The 25384-nt window shown below is 40.2% G+C and overlaps 1 protein-coding gene across 7 annotated transcripts in view; it reads right to left on the bottom strand.

Annotated features, from left to right (window-relative positions):
- RCAN3 (RCAN family member 3) overlaps positions 1-25384 on the bottom strand; it is a 90059-nt gene that overhangs the window by 53043 nt on the left and 11632 nt on the right. For 3 of the 7 annotated variants that reach the window (XM_057700311.1, XM_057700301.1, XM_057700290.1), the window contains 4 exons: positions 9329-9502; positions 8127-8298; positions 6138-6318; positions 823-5039 (listed from right to left, as the gene is read on the bottom strand). In XM_057700311.1, the coding sequence (XP_057556294.1) occupies positions 5027-5039; positions 6138-6318; positions 8127-8298; positions 9329-9502 (540 nt within the window). In that variant the 3' untranslated portion in view covers positions 823-5026. Of the gene's footprint in view, positions 1-821; positions 6319-8126; positions 8299-9328; positions 9503-25384 lie in introns of those variants that run through there. The other 4 variants (XM_057700320.1, XM_057700329.1, XM_057700342.1 and 1 more) reach the window with 4 other exon arrangements.

The raw sequence follows: 25384 nt of genomic DNA, 5'->3' as shown, positions 1-25384 counted from the left end.
ATGTCTCCAGTGACCCTGATTTAGTTCTATTAAAATAAAGAAAAACACTAATAATTTTAAGAACTTTTGAATCCTAATATGTTTTCTCCTGAAAAATTAAGGATTTCGGTTTAACAGAGTAGGAGAATGTAGTAGAAAGAACCTGGGACAGAGGAAAGAAACAGATTTTTTAAGGCCCAAGTAAGCTACCATCCAGATGTGTGAACTTGGCAATGCCTCTCGGGCTGTTTGCTGGTAAAGGTGTAAGTGGGGGGCGTGGGGGAGGGGGGAGCAGAGGCTATTGAAATAGATCTCTGTGGTGTGTTCTGAACTGTTTCGTGAGCGCTCACAGAGGCTGGAGCGGACCTTGGGTTCCCACCCTCCCCACCCCCTGCCTCCCTTCAAAACCGGCAGCTCTGTTTACCTTTTTTTTTTTCTTTTTGGTAATCAGTTTTACACTGGGGTAAATTTACATAAGATTTTATTTGAACAAAGAACAGAGTTCAACGGCTTAAAAACTTGTTTTGTGTGTGTGTATATATATATATATATATACATATATATATGGAAATCACTGCACTAGATAACTTCTGCAGTCATTTCTAGCTTCAACATTTACCAGGGTAAAAGCTTTTTTTGGTGAAGAACGCGAAGCAGAGTGGTTATTTACAGAGTCGGCGGCGAGTCACCACCTTTAACTCAGGCACAAACACAGCACTAACATCCAGCTGGAATCTTGTTAAAGAATCAAACATAGTATTGATATTTCATTTTTCTGCCCTTTTTTTGTGTTATTACCTAAATGTAAGTGATAATTATTGAAAATACTACAAAGAAAACTCAATTCACAGGATTAAGAAAAAAAACTAACTTTATTAGCTTTAAAAACAAAACTGTTACAATTAATCACAAAGGTTTCCTTCCCCAAATTCCATTCTGCTTTTGTCACCTTTATAGGACAAGGAATGTTTAAATGTCCTCAAAATACAGAAGAGCCAAAGTTGACAAATAACAAAGTACTACAAACTATGCATTGCCACTTCAAAGCACACTAAAATGTGGAATACACACATGTGAATTACTGACCAGCTTTTTGAAGTACAATAATATTCACTACATTTGATAGTACCAGAAAGGTAATGTGCCCCCAAATGTAACACAAGATCACAGACATGTACAAATAAAATAATAAATTCAACTCTTGGGTTCAGTTAACACAGAACTGGAGAAACTTTTCTTAAAATTGGAGGATCTGCACAATACAGCAGGAATGAAATCATGGGGGCCCCCACTTGGGCTGAGAAGCAGTGGGAAGAATATGGCACAATAACAAGATTAGCCACCTTTATCTCTCCTCAGTGCCCCATTTGAGTTAGGAAGATTGGGGACGAAATAGAAAACAATACAGAAAAACACATATTAGCTGCATAGATATAAATCTTCCTTTATGACAGAATGGACGTTCATCAAAGCTACGCGGGAGTTCCGAGGGCCTGGCAGAACGTGGTTTTGTTTCAAAAGGAAATGTAGGTTTACAAGATGGACCACATGGCTGATTTAGTAAAAGGTCTTTAAACTTTTGTTTAAATGGCAGACACTTTGACTCAGCCCAAGGTTAGTTCTTCTTAACTCTGGCTGGAAACTTCTATCTTGAACTTGACCATTTTCATAATTTTTTTGGTCAATGAACCTAGGAGTTGTTGCAAATTTCAGTTGCTTTGTTGCTTGTATATTTGTTAACAATAACAACACTCTACAAATTATTTCACTTTCCCCTGAATTCATGATTAAAAAAAAAAACAATGGCATTCCAATGAAGATGTTCTGGCTGATCCCACTCCAATGGAAGTTTAAAAAACAAGTATTTATCAAATCGTTGGACAAGGATCATAAATCTTATTCCTTAAATTTATTTAACCTTTTAAAAGGTAAGGTTCTATAACATGAACTTACCTCCTCAGCTAGGAGGCAACTACTTCTCCAAGTCTTTAGTTTCTTTATATTGTCACACTTATTGCAGGTAATTTGTTTCCTTTCCTACCGGAAGACATAAATGCAAATGTACCAAGAAGGGAAAGACTGACCAGGCTCACCTGTAGGACAGGTATGAACTACACAGCTCTGGAAAAAGAGAGAGATACAGCAGACAGTGAACCTGATGCACCAAAGAATTTTGTACATCTTCCAATGCTTAATAATGTTTGAGATTTTCCATTTTAAAAATGAAGCCATGGTCTGTAAAAGAGTCTATATGAAAACGCGAAGCACAGGTCAGCCTCCGATCTTTAACGGAACCCCATCTTACGAGCACTGAGTGAGCGTGCTATTCCACTGCAAACTCTCTCCAAATCATGTTAGATCTCGTTCTGCTCCATTAATGTCACATCTCAAGTATGCCTATTTATATTTTAATCTCATTAGTATGAAAATCTAGGAAAGCCCACATCAAATGTCAATACAATTCCTGGCTACACCAAGATAACATTATTTAAGTAGACTCCAAACACAATGGTACAATGACAACAAAAACACATAACATGGAACATCAAATTCATTCATTAAAATTACTAAGTCACTGACTTCATCAGATAAGATTTTTCTTATTCATTGTACCCCATCAGGGGGAAAGGAATTCCCCCCCCCCCTTTTTTTTGTTTCTTTTCTTATGAATGGGAGTCACTGCCTCTGAGTGTCTTTAAGAGGCTAATGCAAAAAAAAGTAGAGAAAACGTTGGCCTGGGAGTTCAGACTGCCAGTTCTAGAACCTGGGCTGCCTTCTGTGGGCTTTGCAGCAAGTCACATCTCCTGTTTTCTAGTCTGAGTAACATGAGGATTAGACTATATGATTTCCAAAGTCGCCTTCAGCTCTGTAACTGAGATTCTGAGAAATCAAATCTTTTCATCACTTTATATCACAACATTTTTAAAAGATGGAATTAATGTGAATGGGAAACAAAAGCAACCATATTCTAGAATGAAAGTGCTGAGCCTGACTCTATCTCCTGGCGAATCTTCGATCTGAACATCGCATAAACCACAATGTTTATTTAAACTTTTATGTTATAAACAACAAGGTCCTACTATATAGCACAGGAAACTATACTCAATATCCTGTGATAAACTATAATGGAAAAGAATATAAAAAAGAATATGTATGTATAACTGAATCGCTTTGCTGTACAGAGAAAATTAACACAACATTGTAAATCAACTATACTTCAATTTAAAAAAACCCTTTATGTTGAACTTAAAAGTTCCCAATAGCTTTTATTTGGCTGCAAATTACTGATAGGTTTTAGTGTATAACATTCTGGAGAAGCAGAATGTAAAGACTAGTTTCCTTTCACCTAATTTTCAGCTCTCCAAGGCAAGGGAACTGTTCTTACCATTTCTGCCTCTTAGCACCTAACCTAGAAAATGCTCACAGGAGTACACTGTTAAACAGATTAACTTCCAGTTTCATTGGGTGGGTAAACTGAAAGAACCTAGACCACAAGAGCCCACGCACTGCAGGTTCTGTCAACTATTTTTATTGTCTTATGATTTTCTTATCCTTCACTGATGTTTTTCCTAACCCCAAAGCATCATCTTCTTTCCTCACAATTGTCTAAATAAATTGATTCGCAAGAAGAGGTTATGATTTCTAAAGAAAACATGGCTACTACACTATCAGTTAAATCTAAGCAATGACTCGACTTGAAGAAAAAGTGTAGATAAATTTATTAAAAGGTACTTAAAAAAAGATGGTCGAGACTCATCTTTCATAAGATGGATACATGAATTGGATACAAAATAGCCAAAAAAAGACAGATCATAATATCTGGGGAGATCCTGTTTGATTTCACAATATTAAAAAGTTGATGGATATTTAGTAGTTTTTCTTTTAGAGTTGATATTATGGAAATATTGTACTGGAAAGGATGAAAATATTAATGTTTTCCATTCAGAAAAGTTTAATATATATTAAATAATTATATATTAAAATATATATTACTTAATATATATTTAATTTTGGTTTTTCTTCAATTTGTTCAACACTGAAAAAAAAAGAAAAGAGAAAAAGGAAAATGCAGGTAATTTGCATTGCTTGACTTTAAAAGAAAGTTTTAAACTAGAGATAGCATATTCTTTCCTTGGAAGGTAGAGCATAAAAGCCGAGCCAAATAATAAAACATCATGACTTTTGATCACTTAGAAAATTACAGTGAATAAATATCATCTAAAAGGAAATTTAAAAATCCCCAAACGTTGGGAATTCCCTGGCAGTCCAGTGGCTAGGACTCTGTACTTCTACTGCAGGGAGCACAGGTTCAATCCCTGATCAGGGAACTAAGATCCCGTGTGCAACACGGCACAGCCCAAAAAAACCAAACCAAAACAAAAAAAACACAAAAATTCCCGAACATTGAAAATGCATACATTTCCTGACTTTCAGGGTCTGTTCTGCAATGGTAAGTTAGGGCACCCAGGTAAGATTAAAAATTGGTAAAATGCTGAATTTAGAACTGCAAAGTATATTTATTAAGTGGCTGCCAGTTCAACTGCCAAATAATGAATTTAATAGACCGCTTACAGGAATCACGGATTTTGACTGAATTCACATTGAGGCTTTGCAGTGGTGGATATGTACAAATAGAAGAGTTGATCATCTCAGAGTCTTTGAGGGCAAGGAAAATATAGAAAACTTTTTTTTTGCAATAAAGTTTAAGTCCTTAGAAATAAATTCTACCATAATAAGAACACCTTGACCACAGAAACACATTACTAAAAATGTACAGACAGCATGGCCTGAATTTCTGCATGTTTCTTTCTTTGTAGTGGCAGCCACACTGGTTTATTAGTCCAAACTCACACGTGCCTGCACAGACACACCAGGGAGCCCAAGACACGTACCACACAAAGAAAACCCCAGAGTGAGCAGAGAATCAGCAGAGCCACCAGACCCGAAGTAAAGCATTCTTAGTTTCGATGCTTTTCTACTAAAGGGACCTCAAAGTCCAAATAGACTGCAAAGAGTTAAGAAGATGTCTGCTTCTACTGTAGCAGGTTCAATGATACACTCTGAAACACAAGTAGGAAACAATTCTGTTTTAGGGAAAAATGCCAACTGGGAAGCCTGGGTAAAATAATTTCACCCTAAAGAAAGACTGACTAATGAAACAATCTCCATGTGCCCGCATCTTTCCCTAACTCGTAGAAAAAGAACATGTGTGACTTTTCTTTCAAAGCAAACTGAAAAATGTTTAAATGGACAATTTAAAAATGGTTTTCAGAAAATCTTATCATGAACTTTTCTAAATCAAAGTCTATGAATGATGACACACAAAAATGTATAACAAAAACTCAACTGGTGGCTACAACAGTGGTTGTAGCCTGAGCTACAGGCCAGGGCATGGTCACAAATGGCAGAGCGCGGTGGCCACCTGAGGTCACAGTCATCAAGCTCACGGGTGATATGTCCCGCTTCCAAAGCAGCAGCTCTGTGTCCAGGAGGGACAGCACATCAGGAACTGGGGTCTGTGTACCACTCTTGGGACGAGAACAATGTGCGCACAGATTTGGGCCCTTTGATTCTGACAGTCAAAGGGAATTGGGCATTTCTTCCCCAAAGCTAAAGAAAAAAAAGCACTTGAGAAAAAATGATTTTCTACAAATTATTCTCTATGTCAGGTTTCTTTCTGTGCAAAATATTTCATGTATATTGAATAGTGATTAACCTTGACCAACAGATTAGCTGGAAGCCAAGCGACCATTACAAAAATACCTGCACTAGATTGTTAAAATTGTAAGACTATTTTTTAGTTCTTGAAAATGGCACCGCACTTGGCGACTATACTCTCTGTTTGGGGTCCCCACGCTACACACAATCAAGGAAATCACTGTTGCTGGAGGGAGCCGTTCTCCTAATTTGCTACTGTTTAAAAATGGTCAAGAGTTGCCACATGTTGGGGGCTAATCCTTTAATTTAACATGCTGTTCAGAATATCAGTTCAATTTTTGAACAGGTAAACCTGGCTGCTACTCTGTACTCCCCTGTTCCCAGTGCTCTGTTTCCTCCTGGCCTTGCCTTGGCTGAGCAGCGGTCACGGTCATGGGCGGGCACGTCCCCGCCACCCCAGCCCAGGTGGAAGCAGCCTCGCCCCACCACAAAAGCCTCACAGTGAGCAGTCGAAGTCCTGGGGCTCACTCAGTGCTGCAGTCGGAGGTTCGGGGCGCCTTGTCTGGGTGATTTTCTGTTTGGGGTTTTTTGTTTCTTCTTCCTCTTCAGTTTCACTTTCACAGACGTGAACCACCACGCTGGGTGTGGACTCGGTTCCCGCATGAAGTTCATATTTCTCTCCTGTGGAGGTAAACAGCAAAGGAAGGGTTCTGTCCCTTGAAACTTCTGGCTCTACTCAGATTTTCATTGCTCCTTACTGGCTTTTCAATCTTTAAATCCTTTGTCAGAGAACTTTATCTCGTTTTGGCACTAGAGAATTGATGCTTTAAGGGTCTTAAAAAGTTTTCGCATTTTTTTTCTTGAATATCGCTAATTTCAAGAAATTAGCTAGTAAGAAGTACTGAGGTCTTGGGAGTTAAAATATAAGTGCTAATCTCTGTTCTATGAACAACACAAGTGCATCTGCTTAACTTCATAATGGTTTCCGGTTTCCCCTTGGGAGACACCTGTAAGGTTCTGGACAGCATCGGCAATCTCATTATTATAGGACCTCAGAGATTCAAGATGCAGCTCTGATGTCTAAAAACAATGAGCCACTTCCCCTCAAAATGCTTTTCATATCCCCTATAAAAGACATGCAGTTATTTTAGGTGGACAACTAGTATGAATCAACAATGGCACCAATTTCTTATATTGTTTTAAAGGGATGAGAGAGAAATAAAGGAGAAGGAAAAGAAGAAATGAAAAATAAATACAAGAGAATTTGGAAGGGATGATACGGTATCACCACCAATTCCCTGATATACTAGTCAGTGCAAAAGTTGTCTGCCTGCTATTTTGATGGCAAATAATACTCGCTACTGACCTGTTATACACTAGAATTTATAGCAGTAAAAACTCCAGTTAGATTTATTGAATATTATATACGAGAGTGAATCAAAAATTATCCGCACTCCGGTTATATTAAAACTTCTGTTGGCCATGCTGTCTTATCAGCGCTTTCTATTCAAGGCTACTGTCTCCCCAGTCACTGCTGTGTAGGTGTGAATGTGTTACTTCACTTCATTTGTAACTGCGGTGAGAGTAAAAACAGATGCCCCACTTGTGATCTGCACAAAAGAAAAGCAGCGTGCAGTGATTCTTTTTTTGTGGTCTGAGGGTGTACCTGGTGCCGTTATTTATCGAAGACTTTGTGCGCAGTATGGAGAAACTGTTTTGTCACGTAGAAGTGTGTATGAATGGATAGAGATGCTTATTGAAGAGCTGAAGCCTAAACTTCGGATTAAACGCAGAGGACTGCTATCCAAAGGCATTGTGATTTTGCATGACAATGCATGTCCACACACTTCTGTCCACACTCTCGTAGCTCTGCGAAAACTTTGTTTTGAGGTGTTAAAGCATCCTCCCTATAGTCCTGATCTTGCTCCGCCTGTCTGGTCCCCTGAAAGCAGCCCTACGAGGACAAAGATTCACTTCTGATGAAGTGAAGACAGCAGTGCATTCGTGGCTCGCAGCTCAGCATGAGACATTTTGTAATGAGGGAATACAAAAGCCTATTGACAGATGGACAAAGTATATTGAAAAGCAAGGAGATTATGTTGAAAAATGATGTATTTGTCTTTTCTAAAAGTTAATTAAAATAAATTCTACACCTAGAGTGCAGATAATTTTGACTCACCCTCGTATATATCATTTAATCATTATAACCATGTTGAAAGGTAGCTATTATGATCCCTATTTTGTTATTTTTTAAAATTATTACTATTATTTATGATCCCTATTTTAGATGAGAAAACAGAGGCTCAGAAAATTGAAGCTAAGTAACTTGCTCAAGATCACAAAGTTGGCAAATGCTTTGAACCCAGGTTTGTGTGAATTATCCTCCATGCTGATCATGTTGTCACTAGTTGGCTAGAATAGGAGCTGCTGAATATGGTCTTTAATATAAAAATCTGGGGGGAAAAATAGGAGAGATAGAAGTCTGTTACCTGGTCCCAATTTGGAAACGGCACAGAGTAAATCATAATTTATAACAGGCATCGCGTCTTCCCCCTGCTTCCACCCCACCGGAGGCGACGCAGGAGGCGAGATGAGGAACTGTTTGACCGGCTGGGGTGGCAGTAAATATGATTTGTCCCGTGTTTCGCTGGACATCTGTACCTGCAGAGAGGGAGATTTATGACTGGGCTATTTTTTTCACTTTCATATTTACATTAACTGTAACATCTCTTGGGAGAAAATTAAAAATTTCTCTTTAACAATCTACATCTCCCGGCAGCTGGATCTGGGTCTATCTGGTTCACCACTGAACACTTACTGCACAGCACAGAGCATTAGGTGCTCAATAAATATTAACTGGATAGAAAAATAAATCAATGAATAGGTGAATGAACAATGAATGGTACTAAGCACTGAATCCCAGTTTTAGAAGAGACTAGGTTATTCCACCTCTATCAGTTCCACCAAGAAAAGTCCAAACATAAGTTTCATTTGGCGTATGAGATAACAAACTCCTTCCTAATTTTTTTTTTTATTTTGAAAGCTAAGACCAAGGGGAAAATGCTTTGTTGACAATAAAACAGTACACAACACTAATTCTTCCTAGAAGAAACTGGTTTCTCAGAGTCCTAGCAACGTAGGATTAGAATAATAAGTATAGCCAGTTCTTGGTAATATGCAAGGATCCTGTGTAATTCCAAAGTCTAGGATAGCCTTTCCATATGTGCTTTGGCTCCTCCCTGCTCACGCCTTTGTCTGGGAGCCATTTTCAGCAGGGTGGCTCATGCGAATCACAGCGCACAGAAGTGATTCCAGAGACCACTTTCTCACTCCTCCCATGGATGTCCCATCACCAGTGCCACTCTAGATGCCCAGGAGAAACGTTAACTCACCGACCGTAAGGTGTTAGGGCTTAACCCTCTCCACCCCAGTTGAGAAAACCTGCCAGAAAAATGAATTCCTTTAACTACTAGTCTAAGCAAAACAAAGTTAGGAGGGCAAATATGCTTAGTAAATAAATACACTTATACATCTAGTAAAATAAAGGAAAAATATTTGTACATGATTTGCTGATCAGGATTGTTTATTTCAAAGACCTCTGACATAATAACAGAGCAAATGGAGAACTGACAGTATTTCTAGGTGGAGGAAAACAAGTTTGGAGAACACTGTCCTCTGCACCATGAAGTACCTGTGCGAAATATAGCTTCAGCTTCTTGCCATTGAAGTCTGTCTCGTGGAGCTCTATTCGAGCCCGCGCTGCTGCTTCAGGTTTGCTGAAATTTATTCGGACTCTTCTAAAGCTTTTAAACTGCTGAAACGTAACTTGGTCATCATAGGTGGTGAAAAGCGCTTCAAATCTCTCCTACAAATTGAGGGACAGCCAGGCAGAGAGAATGGGGGCAGGGGGAGAAATGAAAAACCTTTACCAAGAGGAAATTTAAATCATTAAACATAAGTAATGGAATAGAACTCATTATGATTTGCCTTTTTTCCCCCAAAATCATTCTTCTCTTGCAGGTATACAAGAACAGGTATACTGTGAAGTCATACGCTAAATTCTGCAGTTTGCACTTATTATAAAAACAACTTTATTAAATATTGTGTAGACTCATAAAATCAAATGTAAAGTATTATAAAATAGATGTAAGGTATAAAAATGATAAAAACATCCCCAATTATAGAACAAGAACATTACTAACATTTTGAAGCCCTCAGTGTGCCAGTTTTTACCTCCATGCTATTCCTTTCCTGCTTCAAAGTAACCATTTTCTGGAATTTCGTACTGATCTTTCCCTTGTTTTTCTTTATAGTTTTACAACATTTATATGTTCCCCTAAAGACTGAATCATGTTGCTTTTATTCTTCTGTAACTTGCTTTTTGTTCCTAAGATTCTTCCTTGTTGCTATGTGTAGCTAACCATGAGGCACCCACTTCACCACCGTATAGTATTCCACTGTAGAGCTATACCACAGTTCCTCCAGTGCTGCTGGCATCTGCACTGCTTCCAAGTTTTTGCTACTATAGTGCTGCTATGGACATTCTTGGTACCCATATGCATGAGCTTCTCTGGTGTACATATTACAAGTGGAATCCTTGGGCCTTAGCACTGGCATATCTTTAACTTTAGTAGATGATGCCAAATATTTTCCAAGTGTTTGTACCAATTTGCTCTCTAATAGTCAACATGTGTTTGGTTGCTTCATATCTATTGCAACATTTGATCCTTTAAATTTTTATCAGTGTGAAGTAGGGAATATGAAAGGGGCTCTAATTTTTGTTGTAATTCACATTTCTCTGAATAATAAAGAAGTTGAGCCTCTTTTCATGTTTATTGGCCATTTGGGGCTCCTCTTAATGTGATACACCTGTTCGTATCTTTTGTCCATTTTTCTTTAGGGCTGTCTCTTTTTACGGAGTCATGGGAGTTCTATACAGTAAATCCCCTACATTGTGGGAAGACATTCAGGAGTCTTTCTGAAACCTTGAAAATGTTAAAGTATGTGGGCTGAGCGATGAGATTCAGAATGTCCTGCTTGAGCAGTGGAGGAGCTGAGGGTGCGGGGCGTGGAGACTATGGGGGCATAGGCAGAGGATTCACCCTCTCTGGGGGTGCAGCCCCTTTCTCACTTGCACACCTCATATCACCCTGTTTGGCCCTGGAGGATGGATGGTTAGCCAAAGACGGGTAAGATTCCTCAGGGGAGGAACAACCTAAGACAGGCACAGCCGCAGAGGAGCCAACAGGAGTAGGGCACAGACCCTTCCTTATATCATCCTGTTTGGCCCTGGAGGATGACTGGTTAGCCAGAGACGGTTAAGATTCCTCAAGGGTGGAACAACCTAAGACAGGCACAGTCGCAGAGGGGCCAACAGGGGTGGGGCACAGACCCCTAATCCATCTGAGAGAGGTCTCCTGCCCCCAGGGCTGTTTTGCTCTCCACGCCCAGCTCAGATCCACACCTGCTCAAATCGGGCCCAGAAGGCAAACAAAGATCATTACCCCAGTCATGTGAGGCCTTTGATTGTTTATGGGATTAACCTGAGAAGTGTTAGCCAGGAAACACATAAAAGCAACGGGATGAATCAGCAAGGCTCTTGATCCTAGAGGTCTTGAGTCCCCAGGTCCCATCTTTCTCTTCAGTCTATGTCTGTGTTTTCTTCAAGCTTGCGGCACCCGTCACTCACCTCGAGTCGCCGAGCTGGTCTCGGCACTACATATGAACCTTCAAATTGGGAACTTTCAAAGATTCAAACAGGCATTTGAATGTCCAATCATGTAAGTTAGTTCACGTGTCTGGCATACATTTTCACGTGTGTGCATCCTCTACAAGTGGTTGTGCTTTTGTGTACTTTAGTGTACAGTACGGTATAGAGTACAGTAGTACAGTATCTTTATTTCGAGCCCAGGATGTCCGGAAGCAAGCAGACTGTACTGTACTTTTCAAGGTACTATATTGTAAGATTAAAAATGACTTCTTTACTTTTTGTGTTTGTTTTTTTATGTATTATTCACGTGAAAAGTATTATAAACCTAGTACAGTACAGTACTATACAGCCAATTGTGTCAGTTGGGTACCTAGGCTAACTTTGTTGGACTTATGAACAAACTAGACTTACAAACACACTCTCGGAATGGAACTCGTTTCTGTGTAGGGGACCTACTGTAGAGATACTAATTCTTTGTCAATCATAGGTGCCATACATATTTTTTCCCATTTTTTTGGAGAAATACAAGTCTTAAATTTGAACATTATTAAATGTTCATCCATTTTTTCCTTTTGTGTTGTGTTTTGGGAAATCCTTCTACACTCTGAGATCACAATGATGTTCTCCCAGACTGTCTTCAAAGTTGTATGGTTTTAAGTCCTTCCTCCACATAAAACAGATGCATATGAGATGCACCCCTCCCCCCGCCCCAGTAATCACCATTTTTTTTTCTATCACTCTAGACTGGATTGTATTTTTTAGCATTTCATATAAATGTACTTTTGGAGGTGCTGGGGTGTCTGAGTTTTTTTCCCTGAGCATAATCATTGTGAGATTCATATTACTGGGTTCTCTTTTGTGGTCTTTTTTATTATCAAGTAGAATTCCACTGTAAGGATGTTTATCCATGTACCTGCTGATGGGCATTTAGGTTGTTGCTAGTTTTGAACTATTACAAATAAAGCTGCTATGAACATTCATGTACAGGTTTTGGGTAGATATATGATTTTATTTCTTTTGGGTAAATACTTAAGAGTGGAATGACTGAATCATATGATAGGTACATGATCAACTTTTCAGAAACTAATAAACTGTTTTTCTTTTTTTTTATAAATTTATTTATTTAATTTATTTATTGGATTGTTGAGTCTTTATTGCTGCACATGGGCTTTCTCTAGTTGCTGCAAGTGGGGGCTACTCTTCATTGTGGTGTGTGGACTCTTCATTGTAGTGGCTTCTCTTGTGGAGCACGGGCTCTAGCGTGTGCGCTTCAATAGTTGTGGCACATGGGCTCAATAGTTGTGGCACAGGGGCTCAATAGTTGTGGCTCACAGGCTTAATTGTTCCGCAGCATGTGGGATCTTCCCAGAGCAGGGATTGAACCCCTCTCCCCTGCACTGGCAGGCGGATTCTCAACCACTGAGCCACCAGGGGAGTCCCGAGTTTTTTCTTTTTCTATTGCCTTAAGATGGATGCTTAGTCTATATGTTTTTTCAACTTTCTCCTTTTTAATATAAGCATTTAAAGAATATACATTTCTAAATATTATTTTTAGCTATTCCCACAAGTTTTAATATGTATTATTTTCATTATCATTTGATTCTAAATATTTAGTCTAATTTCCTTTATGATTTCCTTCTTGTCTCATAAATTGTTTAGATTCCTAAATTCCAAATAGATGGGAGTTTTTGTTTGTTATCTTTTTAATGTCTAATTTATTTTCACTATGATCAGAGGTTGTTATCCATAGTGATATCAATCCTTCAGTATTTTTGAGACTTGCTTTTGGTTCAATATTTCAATTTTCTAAAATCTTCTATGTATGCTTGAAATGTCTTTTTGTAGCTGTCAGGTACAGTATTGTAAATATGTCCAGTATATTAAGCTTGTGCTCTTTAGAAGTTCTATATATTGATTTTTTCTTGGGGGGGGGGTGTGTGTCTGTTTGAACAATTGATTACCAAGAGGTCTGTTAAGATCTTCCACTATTAGGTAGCTTTATTTTTCCTTGTAATTTGCTCATTTTTCCTTCATAGATTTTTTTTATAAATTTATTTATTTATTTAATTTATTTATTGGCTGTGTTGGGTCTTCATTGCTGCACATGGGCTTTCTCTATCTAGCTGCTGCGAGCAGGGGCTACTCTTCATTGTGGTGCGCAGGCTCCTCATTGTAGTGGCTTCTCTTGTTGTGGAGCACGGGCCCTAGGTGCGTGGGCTTCAATAGTTGTGGCACATGGGCTCAACAGTTGTGGCTCTAGAGCACAGGCTCAATAGTTGTGGCGCACGGGCTTAGTTGCTCCATGGCATGTGGAATCTTCCCTGAGCAGGGCTCAAACCCGTGTCCCCTGCACTGGCAGGCAGATTCTTTACCACTGCCCCACCTAGGAAGTCCCTGCTTCATAGATTTTTAAGGTTAAGTTATGCTATGGTGTACATACACGTTTAGAATTGTTTTCTCTTCCTTTTGAACTGAACCTTTTATCATTAGGTAGTAGTCCTCTCTATCTCTCTAGGAATGTCTTTTGCCTTGAAGTCTGTTTTGTCTGAAATTAACATAGCTGGTGTAGCTTTCTGTTGGTTAGATAGTTGACTCTTGAATAACATGGGGGTCAGGGGCACCAACCCTGCCCAGTCGAAAATCTGCATATAACTTTACAGGGGCCCTTCATATCCATGGTTCCCCACCCCTGGATTCAATCAACCACGCCAACTGTGTAGCACTATAGTACATATTTATTGGGAAAACAAATCCGCATATAAGTGGACCCGTGCAGTTCAAACCTGTGCTGTTCAAGGGTCAGCTGTATATTGCACAGAACTCAATTCCCATCCTTTAGTTCTGACCTTTATGTATCCTTTTGTTTTAAATATACCTCCTAAAAACGTGTGCGCGAATATATAGCTACTTGATAAGCACATTCTTCTTCCTATTTCCTTTCAAAACAATTTTTAAAATCATTCCAGAAACAGACTGTAACTGAATGTAACATGCCGATGATGGCGATGGGCTATGTGGGTCTCTCTCTTCTAAATCCCAATACCTGTGAACTGATTAAGAATTATTCAAAAATGAAGCCATGCAAGAGGCAATGAGACTTCTTCTAAGTTTTGCTACTTCTTTCCCTTTCATGTGCATTTTTGCCTTGATGTGGCATAAATATGGCTCATGAAATGTGTGACTTCAAGCCATGAGGTGCATAGAAAACATGAAAAATTAACGTGGGGGCAAAATTTTTGCTGTTTCCTATTTGCAGAAAAAGATAAGAGCCCTTAGCCGGTAGCTGTGCCCTTACATCTGACCACACACATCAGCCCATGGATTCCTGAGCTGTCCCTAACATCCTGGCATCAGCACAAAAGGGATTTAGAAGAATGCAGACAGGAGGTGAGGACTTCATCTACAAACACAGACTGCAAATGACTCAGGACAAACATCATTCAGAAAGCAAATTATTTTTTCCTCCTTAAACTGTTTTAGAAATAATTCACTTTTATCAGTTTCTGGATTCTCTAATGATATAAAAGTAACACCACCCTGTTAAATGGGCGACAGTTGCACATTTATTCCCGATAAGATCACGGGGATCCCATAAAATCCAAATCATCACTGACCACTCTACCTTTTCAGAGGTCACTCAGTATTCCCCTCTGGCAGTACATCTATAGGAATAACACAAATAATTTGGCCTAAAAACCAAGGCTTTTTCTGTTATACAAGTTTTCCATAAAATACAGACCAGAGCTGCCTTCATGTACAGAAATCACCTGCAGTAAGTCAGTAGTAAAAATGACTACAAATACCTTGCACCTAAAATATGTTAAGGACAACATGCACCTAAAATATGTTAAGGACAACATGTAACCAGCAACTTTCTTGGGAACTCAGAAGAGTGCTTTGTAGCTGGGCCACAGGCACACTAAAATCACTGAAGGGGAAAACAGGGAAAGGTCTGTTAGGAAAATAGGCTTCGGAAAGTAACAGATGAGGATGGCAGCTAAATGCTTATCTCTTGACCTTTGCAGAACTACGCTGCTCTACTCTCTGATCCCCAGCCCAAAATAAAGAAGGTGACATTTATCAGTTTCACTGAGGAACAAACTATGAAAACGATTTTGCTGCACCCCTCTGCCTTGGACCAAAAAAATCCTAAGGCATCCATCATTTCTGTACATTAAGTTGGAGGAGGAACAATTTCACCGTTGAGAGAGTGATGTTTCAATCCACTCAGCAGTGAAATTATCTTTGGAGTCCTAGGGCAAGAGGTTTTCACATTCTGTCTTCCTGTAAATCTGAGATAGAAAATTCCATCCCTCCAGAGTGCAGTGGCTACCACTTTACCAATGTCAGAGGCAAGGTCACTGCTTTTGCCTTTCTTCCCCATGGCTAAGTTGGAAAAGATTCTGTGATTGTGCTTATACAGAAGACATATGCACAATGCACAAGTCATTTTCCAGCAGCTTAGTGGCTAATTGCTCACCCTAAAACACCTAGAAAACACAGCCAGCCACTTCAGGAAGGGAATGAGACCCCAACCACAGCCACCACCCAATCACATTAACAGTTAAACTGATTAGGCAGCATTCAGGGCTCTACCCAGACACACACACGCACACACCCCACTCACTCACACATACTGTTTTCAGCTTACAAAGATACCACACTCAATCAATGATACTCAAGCCCTGCAGCCCATCAATAAACAAAAGGACTTTTCACTTGGCTTTTCTGGGGAATATCTATCAGAGAGGCAAGTCTTCAAAAGCGTAACTATGAGAACTTCTAAGGAGGTCCCAGCTGTTGACAGTCCCTCAGTAGCAGCAATGGCTTTTGTCTTTTTTTCTTTTTAGCCTAAAGGTTATTTGGCTATTTACTGAAAGGAGCAGAGAAGACAGAGCAGCAAATTACAAGGCCCCCTGGAGGAAAGAGCAGGTGGAACAAAAGCAGGCAGACAGGACAAATGGTGAAGCAGAGAATTCTGTCTCTTCTTCAACTGTCCTCTGGCCACCCCACTGAGCTACTCTGTTGTTGATGGGCACCTTGAATAGGCAGTTAGATTTTAGGGCAATTATCTAACCAAAGACTCAAAATGGCCCACAAAACACGTCAGGTTTGCAAACCCATCCAGGCACTTGGGCTCAAACATACAGTTTTGATCTAAAACATCAGAGGTGAGAAAAACCACAAAAGTGAGTTCTTTCCCTGAAAACCACGTGCATTTCCCCAGGAACAAGGAAAACAGTTTCAGTTGCCCAGACTGCTGCTCCCAGTACTCAGGCTGCAGTTGTCAAGGTCAGTATTGTGTATCTGTGCACCTGCACAAGGATATCCATGACACCCCTCTTTAGGGTGTCCACCTGAATCTTCACTTCCTCCTCCTTGTTCTCCCTGCCCACAAAGCAGGAAAGATCAGTGAAGTTCAGGTTCAGCTTGAACTTCATGTCCAGCCTCAGGCTTCTATCGGAGTGGGGAGAACAGCATGTGCCAGCCCGTAGACGATCTGATGGCCCAGTCTGGGACACTGTCATCCACATGGTGGTATCTTTCCCATGACTTCACTGACCGAGCACTGGCTTTGATGAACAAGTACCAAACCCACCTGTGCATCTGAGCGGGGGACATGAGTACATGCCATCCATTCCTGAGGACCAGAGGCTCTCTGCTCACTGGCCTTCAGCATGGATAAAATACTTTCTGCATCCACTAACAGAGACTGTTCACTTCTTCAAACATGAGACCACAAATGGAAGACCTGAGGAGTCCACAGCCTGGGTGGATCACTTCAGCAAGGTCTTAGGGCTTCTACCAGGTACTTATCTTCTGAGTTCAGAACTCCGGAGCTCCGCTGTCTGGCTTTGATTCCTGGCCTCAGCTGTGTGACCTTGGGCAACTTACTTCTGCTGTGCCTACAGTTTCCTTATCCATTAAATGAGGATAATAAAAGTACTCACTTCACTGGATTACTGGTGATAGAAAGAGAACAATTAAAGGTCTTAGAACAATACATAGGGAGTATTATCACTATTATTAACAGAAATAGGTAGAGCTGTTACAATAATCCACTTGCCGTTCTGTGATCACAAAAACAGCTGCTCTATTGTGTGATGGAGACTCCCCAAGAAGGAGGTAAATGCACAGCAATGACAGTGCAAACTAGATAGCAGATACTACGGAGGTCACTGGTGGAAAATTAAAATCTGCCCTTTTATTTTTAAATTTCATTTTTTAAATTTATTGGCTGTGTTGGGTCTTTGTTACTGTGTGTGGGCCTTCTCTAGTTGCAATGAGCAGGGGCTACTCTTCATTGCGGGTTGCGTGGGCTTCTCAGTGTGGTGGCTTCTCTTGGTGCAGAGCACCGGCTCTAGGCACGTGGGCTTCAGTAGTTGCAGCACATGGGCTCATTAGTTGTGGCTTACAGGCTCTAGAGCGCAGGCTCTGTAGTTGTGGTGCATGGGCTTAGTTGCTCCGCGGCATGTGGGATCTTCCTGCACCAGGGCTCAAATCCGTGTCCCCTACGTTGGCAGGAGAGTTCTTAACCACTGTGCTACCAGGGAAGCCCTAAAACCTGCCCTTCTTCATAGCCCTTTAGTTTAATTCAGCTGCGTCAAGGTAATGGCGCCATCAACGAGGAGACGTGCCCTCCCTGGAGACTCCGGTACAGTGGGTGATACAGTAAACCACTGATTAATAGAATCAGTGTCTATCTTCTCAGGATTCTTCTGAGCTTGACCTATGACCCTGACCTTTTGAAGCAGAGGACACTGCTCTGTTATGACACTGAGAACTCTGCATTACTCTGCTATGAACTTTGACTTGAATTGAGGGAGAGGATAGCAGAGATTTTTTTTTTTTTATTGCAGTGGTAGCTGAATTGTACATACTGAAAAGATACACAATTTTCACGTCAGTGGCTTTTAATCTTGCTTATTAATTTTATCTTTTTGTTTTGTTTTCTATTTCATAAAGGCAACTATTTGGTGATAGCCTTGAAGTTGCTTAGTATGTACGTATGCAGGGAGTCAAGCTTGCACAGAATGAAAAGCCACTTAAAACAAATGGAAATGGCTGATATGAAGCTATCACAGTATGTATGAAAACATGGAGGAACAAGACATGATTCCTCTTCACCAAGGTCAGTTACGACAAAGACCAAAAAACGTTTCATTCTCAGGCTTGCCCATGTGCTTAGGGATTGGCAGTAACTTGGAGCTCTGTTCTATTTCTTTGGTCTCCATCTAGATCTTTGTGTGCACGTGTCTTTGGTAAATTCTTTCTCACTGTTCATCTGCTCACTCACTCATTCAGTAAAGCCAGGTACTATCTATGCTTGATGCTGAGGTTAAAAAACAAGGAACAAATGTTGACTGTGTGATTTATTTCAGGGTACATGTTCGTTTCCTTTCTGGTGGTGTTTTCTTCATGCACATTAGAGGATGAAGGTGACTTCTGAAGTTAGGGACTCATCTTTCCAAAGATATGTAAACCTGAATGAATGTCAGAAACAAGTTTGGGAAGGAAGTGTATTATTTGTTCCTATGAAGGGAATAAGGCTTCCTTCCTCTTCCTGAACATTCAGTCCAGAAGCCTTTAGGTGTGGCCAAGTAAGCTGAGTGTGTCTGTGCTGATGGGGAGTGGGGAGCCTCAGTGGCCTGGAGCAGGGTGCTGAATCCAGGTGGGTTAAGGGAGGCAGACACCAGGGAGGGAAGCCAACAGGGATGAGGACAGTGTGCCCACGCAGGGGCAGCCCAACACAGTGCCGGGCTTAGCGGGGTGAGGATGGTGTCCATGAGGGAAGACTGCCCAGAGCAGGGTAAGAGGGAGGGGATCCAGCAAAGGGGCAGGCTGATGGCATGAGAAGGCTGAGGAGGCGATCTGCGCAGGAAGGCAATCCAGCCTGAGGCTCAGAGCCCAAGTGGGCAGGGATGTGTCTGCAGGAGGGTGGCCCAGCACAGGATGCTGGATCCTGAGCAGCGTAAGGAGGGCACCCCTGGGAGTATCAGAACCCAGGTGGGATAAGAGGACTTTCGTGTGGTGGGTCTGGATGCAGGGTGGGACCTGGCACGGGGTGTTGGAGCACAGGTGGGGTAGGGAGCGTGTCCAAATGGGAAAGGGGCTGGGCGGTGATTCAATTTAAGGTGATACAGAGGGAGTGATTGAATAAGTAACTGTGATAAGATGATGGAAGCTAGTTTTCTCTCTGTCAGAGAAAGGAGTTACAAATTTGAGAAGGGAGAAAACTAGGAACAATTCTTTAGTGCTGGACTAGAGTTGGAAGTGTAAGTGTAAACACGGGTATGTATGCAAATGTATGTACCCAGCTCCACAGTTCCCAGCTCTGGGCAAGAGGCCTAGGAACAGTGAGACTCCGAAACACTGGGTACACACAGCTAACTCCTACCTCGGTTCCTAAATATGGCTGTTCTCCTCTGAAAGGAATCAGGGCTCCCTGGAGAAATGGCTGATTCCAGAGCTTCAGTGGGGAGAGTACAAGATAATTCTGGAATATCTTGTTGTGCTAAGATAGTTTAAAGAGGTACTCAACGAGTGATGGGCACGTCAAAAAGACACAGAGGCCACCTTCGAGGGGCACATCCTGGCCACACCTGGGACGAAAGTGAGCATAAAATCATGACAGTAACAGATCACAACCAGTGAATAAAACAGGACCCCATGAACCTTACTAAGGAGGAATAAATAAACATCTTTAAAACCTGATGGGGAGACAGGATATTTAGTTTCAAAGTAGCTCCCACAAAGTACTTACTAATTACAAGGAGAAAAAGAATTACTCCACAGTGGAGAAACCTGGAGGACACTGTCTTAAGGGCTCAAAGTGGATTTCATCAGTAATGGGACAAATTAAAAACAGATGTGAGAAGAGAATGACCTTGCTTCTGTGAGGTTCCTGCCAAAGGTGCACAACCTGACTCTGAAAGAAACATCAGACAAACCCAAACTGAGAGACAGGCTACAAGATGACTAGGCTGCAATCTCCAAGAGTGTGAGCATCCTGAAGGCAGGGAGGACTAGGAATTGTTTCAGGCTGGAAGAGACTAAAGAGACCTGACGACTGAATGCACTTAGGATAAGGGACTGGATTGTTGTTGTTGTTGTTATAAAGGGTATTACTGGAACCACGGGCAAACTTCAATGGGGTCTGAGAATTAGAACCATGTAACGTGACAATGCTAATTCCCTGAATCTTATTTTTTTCTCTTAGAATGCTGTTGTTTGTAGCAAATACATATTAAAATATTGGGGGTGATGGCCACCATTGCTGGCAACTTACTCTTAAAATGGTTTAGAGAAAAAAGTCCTTTGTACACCCAAACCAGTAAAAGTATTTTAATATTTCAATATGTACTGCCAAGATATTTTATTTATTTATCTACTTTTAAATTTATACACACAAACACATACGCATACAATTATGGACATATTGTGCTATCCCAACATACACCCTACAAACCTTATAAAAATAGAAATGTAAATCAGATAAGGAAATAAAAGAAATAGAAAAGACATGGTTATTGAAGTTAATTTAGGAGGGTTCAATATAAATGGTGGGGAGTGCTGGTACCCTGACTCCGTAGAGAATCTTCCCAGTTTTTATTCATCACATATTTAATGCACAAGCAAGGCTCAAAAGCTGGGCTCTGTGTCAGCAGCATGGAGGTGACGCATGTGCCGACGCCAAGCTTGCTTACCCCTGAATTGTCCCGCCCTCACCCATGGGAGCACCTTGCTTTGGAGAGATTAGGAACACATACACATGAGTAATCTAGATGTTTCTCAGAACCCAAGAGCCTTAAATCCTACTTTGACTTGGGAAGCGGCAGATCTTTTCCAACTGAAACTGAGATTATTGTGGAAAAAAAAAAGCTTCAATGCACTGTTTTGAGAAAGAGAAAAAAAATTATAAGTCGTTTCAACTATACAGACACATTAGAGAAAAGTTGTTTAAATTATGTTAGGATGTCTCAATTGTAGGAAGTATTAAATATTATACTGGTTCTTTCTCGTTATTCAGTGAAAGTGACTTCAAATGTCACCTCTTCAGACAGGCCTTCCCTGACCACTCTAGTTAAAAATCGTCACCCATCAAATCACTCTCTATTCCTTCACTATTTTATTTATTTTTTTCATAAAATAAAGTGAACTTCTGCTTACTTGTTTGCATGTTAAATATCTTTCCTTAAAGTTCCATCAGGGCTGGAGCTTCACTGCGTTCACCCCGGTCTCCCTAGAACCTTAATTGTGGTTGCACAATGCTCAATAAACACTTATTGAATACACAAATCAAGATCAAATGTGGAACATGACAGCTAACCTGACTATTCAGTCATCTCTTAATATGGCTGATAATTAGGATACCTAACTACCTAAATGATCTAAGACACTTTTTAACTCTTTTTTTTTTTAGACAAAGTATTCACAAGGAAGCTACAAATATAACTGAAGATAACTGAAGATAGCTTCTTCATTTCAAAGTCTTACATTTGTTATTTCCTAAATGTTATATATATGATGGGACAGCCTGAGGACCCAGCGCTAGTCCATGAACTTTGCTACTGGTCCATGACAAGGTTTGGTACAGAAATGGAGAGAAAGGGTCTAGGAACATTTTAGCAAGTTTACACTGCTGTGACATTCTTATTACATTTTACAAAATCTGTGATAGTTTGGAGGTAAAACCTGGTCCTTCACTAAATGATACACTTGAGAAAGATTCATCTACAGTTTAGGCAAAAGTGTGTTAAAAAAGCAATAGAAGTGTTGACTACCAGGCTGGCAAAAATGTTCAGTTCTGAAAATATAAAGGATTGGTGATGCTATGGAGCAAGGGGAGCTCTTGCGCACGGCTGGTAGGGGTGCAAACAGGTACAACCTCAGACACCATTTGACAGTCTCCACTAAGACTGAAAAAGTGCAACCTGACACGCCAGCAACATCATTCCTGGTTACAGACCCTCCCACCCCCACATGTAGAGGACACACACAGAACATTTACAACATCGCTGTTGCAATAGCAACCTCGCAAAAACAACCTAATGTCCAACATAAGAATGAGTAAATAAATAATGCTATATTTGTAAAATAGGACAGTATACAGCAAGGGAAACTGAATACATATTTCAACATGGATTAATCTTACAGATAAAACACTGAGGAAAAAACTTCTATAATTATGCCATTTATATAAAATTTAAAATAATGTAAAATGCTATGTATTTCATTAGTGCTATAGTTTTCAGCGTACAGATCCTGCACATATTTTGCTAGATTTCTCTTTAAGTATTTCATGGTGCTATTGTAATGTTTTTTTAAATTTCAATTTCCAAACATTTACTGCTAGTATATAGACATGCAGTTGATTTTGTATATTGACCCTGTATCCTACGACCTTTCTAAACTCACTTATTAGTTTTAATAGTTTTTATGTAGATTCCTTTCCAAATAGACAATCATGTCAACTGCAAATATAGCAAAATTTTAAAAGTGTGTATATATATATATACACACTATTTAAAAATACTGTGTGTGTGTATATATATATATACACAAACACACAGTATTAGGTTGAACCAGGAGAAATGCCAATACACGTATCCATCACTTTTTGAAAATTTGCTTTATGCTGCTTTGTCTTTACAAAAGACCTACATTAGCACCTGTTCTCGCTAACTGAAAAAAATCCAAAGAGGATTTTCCCTTTTATAAAAAAAGGTGAAAATCACATTCAGCATCTGTTTTGCAACAGCTGTACAGAGGCAGTACACACCACAAGCAGTGAGAACGGCACCACCAAGCTCCTTCCCGGGAAACTATCCTTAGCATCTCAGCACCTCAAGCCCCCTTAGCTTTGAACTGTGTCTGTGAGCATCTGTGCTTTACCTCGATTTATTTTGTGCATCCATTAGCAAGATGTGTCCTAAGGAACTGCTTCTTCACTTTATACCATTTCAGCTTACGAAAGGTTTTGTAGGAACACTACTTTTGGAGAAAGGGGGAAACCTGTATTTGACCATTTGGGCCTACAAATACACCAATTTCATATGGTTAAACCTAATAAAAAGTTAAATTGCATGGGAAATGATAAACATGGAGTTTCGGATAATAGTTATCTCTGGGAGAAGACAAAAGGGGTTCAATTTATTAGTAAAATTTTATTTGCTAAATTGGGTGGACACATGCTTTTCCTTTATATTAGTCTTTACCCTTTTTGCACAAGCTAAAAATTGCCCCTTTTTTGAGAGCCTGAGATAGTGCCTTCACACAGGAGGAATAACCAAACTCGGAAGTTATTCACCTGTGTCTTCCCTGGGCTCCTTGGGAAAGCAGAGGCCAAGGCAAGGGCACACACAGGGAGCTTGTTTAGGGAAGTGATCCCATGGGGCAAGGTGGGAATCGGGAAGGAGGGAAAGCCCATCCTCCAGGTGTGTTACCAAGCTGGCCCCCTCTGTGAGCAACTGGGGCTTGATCCTGCTAGGAGCCTTCCGAGGAGCCAGGAGCCAAGGAATTGGTGGCTGGAAAGTAGAGGAGAAGGGACTTATTCACTGGCTTCAGCCTCGCACTGGTCAAGGACTGCCCTGTGAGGTGTTAACTCTCTCACACTGCTACATCTGCACCTGCACTGACATGGCTGAGCAATTGTGCACAGGCAGCAGAGAAACACTGGGACAAAATGCAAGATATCCACAGTGCCACGGAGGCCAGCTGCTGCAAGGTTACACCTGCACACAGCTGAGTGTCTGGCAAAAGCTGGAGTGAAAACGTGGGCCAACAGGATGCAAAGTGGGGCAAAAGAGGTGCCCACACATATATAGTAAATATTTTATATATATTATATACGTATAAAAGCATATTGCAAAGAATAAACTCAAGAAAAAGGGGAGGCTGCATTTTTTTATTGTGATAAGATACACAAAATTTACCATTTTAACCATTTTTAAGTGCACAATTCAGGGGCATTAAGTATATTCAAGCTATTGCACATAACCACTATCCATCTTCAGAACTTTTCATCATCACAAATTGAAACGCTGTACCCATTAAACTGTAACTCCCAATTCCCCACTTCTCACAGCCCCTGGCAACCACCATTCTACTTTCTGTCTCATGTAAGAGGAATCATACAATATTTACCCTCTTGTGTCTGGCTTATTTCACTTAGCATAATGTCTTTCAAGGTTCATGCACAGTATCAAAATTTCATTCGTTTTTAAGTCTGGATAATAGTCCATTGTATGTATACATTGCATTTTGTTTATTAATTTATCCACTGATGGACATTTGAGTTGTTTCCACTTTTTGCCTGTTGTGAATGATGCTACTGTGAACACTGGTGTACAAACATCTGTTGGAGTCCCTGCTTTCAAATCTTTTGTGTACATACCCAGAGCAAAATCACTGGATCATATGGTAATTGTACGCTTAAATCTTTGATGAATTGCCATACCCTTTTCCACAGCAGTCGCACCATTTTACGTTCCTACCAGCAACGCACAAAGGTTCCAATGTCTCCACATCTTTGTCAATACTTGTTTTCTGTTTTTATAAGAAGCCATTTTAATGGGTGTGAAGTATCTCACTGTGAATTTGATTTGTATTTCCTTAATTATTTATGTTGAGCATCTTTTCATGGGCTTATTGGCCATTAATACATCTTCTTTGGAGAAATATCTATTCAAATCCTTTGCCCATCTTTCAATTGGTTATATACACACACTTTGGTTTTTCTTGTTGAATTTTAGGAGTTCTTTATATATTCTGAGTTTTAATTCCTTATCAGATATATGATTTGAAAATATTTTCTGCACATATTTTAAATTCTGATAAAGTCCAATTTATCTATTTTTTCTACTGTTGCCTGTGCTTTTGGTATCATATCTGAGAAATTAATGCCAAATCCAATGTCAAGAAGCTTTCCCTCTGTTTTCTTCTAAGAGTTCATAGTTTTAGCTCTTGCATTTAGGTCTTGATCCATTTTGAATTAATTTTTGTCCAACTTCATTCTTTTGCATGTGGCTATCCAGT

This window comes from Hippopotamus amphibius, chromosome 1 (genome assembly GCF_030028045.1).
Source record: "Hippopotamus amphibius kiboko isolate mHipAmp2 chromosome 1, mHipAmp2.hap2, whole genome shotgun sequence".
NCBI lineage: Eukaryota > Metazoa > Chordata > Mammalia > Artiodactyla > Hippopotamidae > Hippopotamus > Hippopotamus amphibius.
This window is presented reverse-complemented; position numbering and strand designations above follow the sequence as displayed.